Genomic DNA, 2,739 nt, shown 5'->3' with positions numbered 1-2,739 from the left:
AGGGATTTCACGTAATACCTGATTATTTCAGTGATTACGTGAAATCTCCGAGTGAAACAGGGATTACGCGTTTTCACTGAAATATTCAGTGATTACACGTAGTCACTAGGTACACGTTCTTACTGTAACATATATATACATAGAAAACAAAAAAACTGGACCACATTACAATTAAGCAACTTTTACAATTATCTCTTTTCACTCTTTTAAGAGGCCATTTACCTTTCCATCAACAACTCCTTGATATTGCAGTGTCTCACATACACATAGAAACAAAAAAGCTTGATCAACACGAAATTTGTACTTTCTTTCTCTTGAGACCTGCAGGTCCTAATTGCATTATTTTGATTACTGGAAAACTCTCACCAGTGCCTGTGGTGTAGCGATTAAGCGCTTCACTGTTGCACACAGGAGACCTGAGGTCAGTTCCCGAGTAGGAAGAAAATTTTCATTGAGTAACTCGGTCTTTCTGCTAGAATGTTGTCTCTCTCAGCCCAGGTTGGCCATAACAGGCAGGGACGGAAACATACCTCCTAAATTATCTACACTGCGTCAATGGAAGCATAAAAACACACCAACTAAATTTTTTTTAAAACCTTTAATTGCACGTCACTTCCATTTCATGTCACCATATATTCTATTTAATTTGTTTTCATATCAACTGTAGTTACAGAATACAGAGTATTTATAATCATTTACAAATGAACACATTTTGATCAAAGTCAATAAAATTTTAAAAGACACTCCCATTACTCACCAAGAGCATTACCATCATCAGTAGGGGCGCTCAGCACAAGAGGAAGCAATGCAAGAAGATTCCAAAGAAAAAGCTGAAGCTTTCGGTCTATCCCACTGTTGATGTGATACATGATCTTCAATCTACGTTGAAAAAAAAGAGTAAACTGATTTATATAAATTGAAACAAATCTAAAGAATCAATAAAAATAGAAAGAGTCCAAAATAAAAGTCACTCACTTACACTGTAAGTTAAAGTGAACACCACAACACATTGCTGTGATACAGTGTAACATTTGTGTTTATGTCAGAGATATATGGACTCCAATTATAACAGTGATCATCACTGGCTTTATCATACTTATGAGTAGTCCGACACCAGCAGAGGACCAAGATTCCTTTATTGAGATTTAAGTACACGATTCAGGCAGTTATACAGTGCAGAGTGAAAGAAATTATTTCTACAGAATCACAATACAACATAGTAAGTAACTGAAGAATACTAAAAGCATTACAGATCCATTTGCTTAGTCTACATCTTGAATCTTGACTCAAGTAGAAAGAGAAGGTGTATTTTAGAATTTATATATAAAGATAAAAGACAAAAGAAAACGTAACATGTCTTATCCAATCACAGACAATTTGGAGTGGCAAAGTAACAGCAAGCTGGAGCAAAGAAATGCATCTAAGATGTTCCCAAAAGCGAGGTTCTGAGCTTTTTTTTTGTAGTTTTCTAAATGGAAGAGGCTAGCCGTACTTAATGAATGACGGAGACTGCTAGGCTAGCCGTACTATACTGCCTGGCTAGCCGTATATGATGGCTAGACTGACAACAACAAAAAATAGGCCTACTGAATTGTAAATAAATTTTCAGTTTACAGTACCTAAAGTATTTGTATTTCAGACGAAACCAGGGGCCTTACTGACAGTGCATGTATTTTAAACCTCAATAAATTACTAATGAGATTTGTTTTCCGGTTATAAGCCGAAAGTGACCCTTAGGCGGCTGGTAAGTAGCAATAATGCACTCTAGTTTCTAGACAATCTATTCTAGAGTCTAGATCTAGAAATCTAGATTGTAGATCTAGATTTAATATAGAATCTAGATCTCTAGATTCTAGATCTAGATCTAGTTCAAGATGAGACTTTAGTTTAGGCTACAACATATTATAAACTACATTCAGAGACAGATCGACAAACCTGTGTTGTGTAGAGTAGTGTCAGAACCACTTTTGACTTCTGATTCTAAATATAGTCTAGAGTCTAGATTAGATCTAGATCTATAGATCTAGTTTGAACAGTCTGGGGTTTTTCTTTTTAATTCAATAAGTAAGATTGCGACACTATTTTGACACAATCTGCCCTGCGTCAAGATTATTGCGACACAACCAGACCCCAATCCGCCAAATGCCAAACACACAGACACACACAACACAACATTACAAATCACAACACGGAAGCACAATGCACAATGTTAGAAGGGAGAGTACTCCCGAAATATAATTAATTCAAAACGTATAAGTTAGTCTCCCCTGAACAACATCCATCCTCTTTCGAGGGAAAACTTAAATTAACTCATTGCCGGGGATAAGTGTAGATTGTGTTGTTTCAGATCGATTTCATTTTTGTCCAGTGTCCAGCATAAATTCAAGTTACTTGACATAGGCACCTAAACTAGATCTACGGCAATTTTTTTGTTCTTTCTAATGCATTTGGCATTTAAAACAAAGGGGAAATCAAAAGAACAAACATTTCAAAGAAGCAATACAGTTGTCGACAGTGTGCGTTGCCCAAGACAGGAGAATAATATTTTATTGTATTCTTCTGTCTTGGGTGTTGCCGCGGTAGCGTGTTCAGTGTTAATGCGTGTATTCATCTGTGTGAGTGTGTTTGCGTGTATGTGTAAGTGTGCGTGTTTATGTGCATGGGTGCGGGCAAACCGGGGCGCGAGTGTGTGTATGTGTGTGTGAGTGAGTGAGTGAGAGAGAGAGAGAGAGAGAGAGA

General features: G+C 36.9%; 1 protein-coding gene across 1 annotated transcript in view; it reads right to left on the bottom strand.

Moving 5' to 3' along the window:
* The window catches only part of LOC101848969, a 7,685-nt gene extending 5,018 nt beyond the window's left edge, over positions 1-2,667 (bottom strand). The window contains exons 1-2 of the mRNA XM_005098829.3: positions 1,936-2,667; positions 758-879 (exon numbers count right to left, since the gene is read on the bottom strand). Coding sequence (XP_005098886.1) covers positions 758-869 — 112 coding nt within the window. The 5' untranslated portion in view covers positions 870-879; positions 1,936-2,667. The remainder of the gene's footprint in view (positions 1-757; positions 880-1,935) is intronic.
* Between the last annotated feature and the right edge of the window lie 72 nt (positions 2,668-2,739).

This window comes from Aplysia californica, unplaced genomic scaffold (genome assembly GCF_000002075.1).
Source record: "Aplysia californica isolate F4 #8 unplaced genomic scaffold, AplCal3.0 scaffold00194, whole genome shotgun sequence".
Classification (NCBI taxonomy): Eukaryota; Metazoa; Mollusca; class Gastropoda; order Aplysiida; family Aplysiidae; genus Aplysia; species Aplysia californica.
Note: the sequence above shows the minus strand (reverse complement) of the source record. Positions and strands in the feature narration are given on the sequence as shown.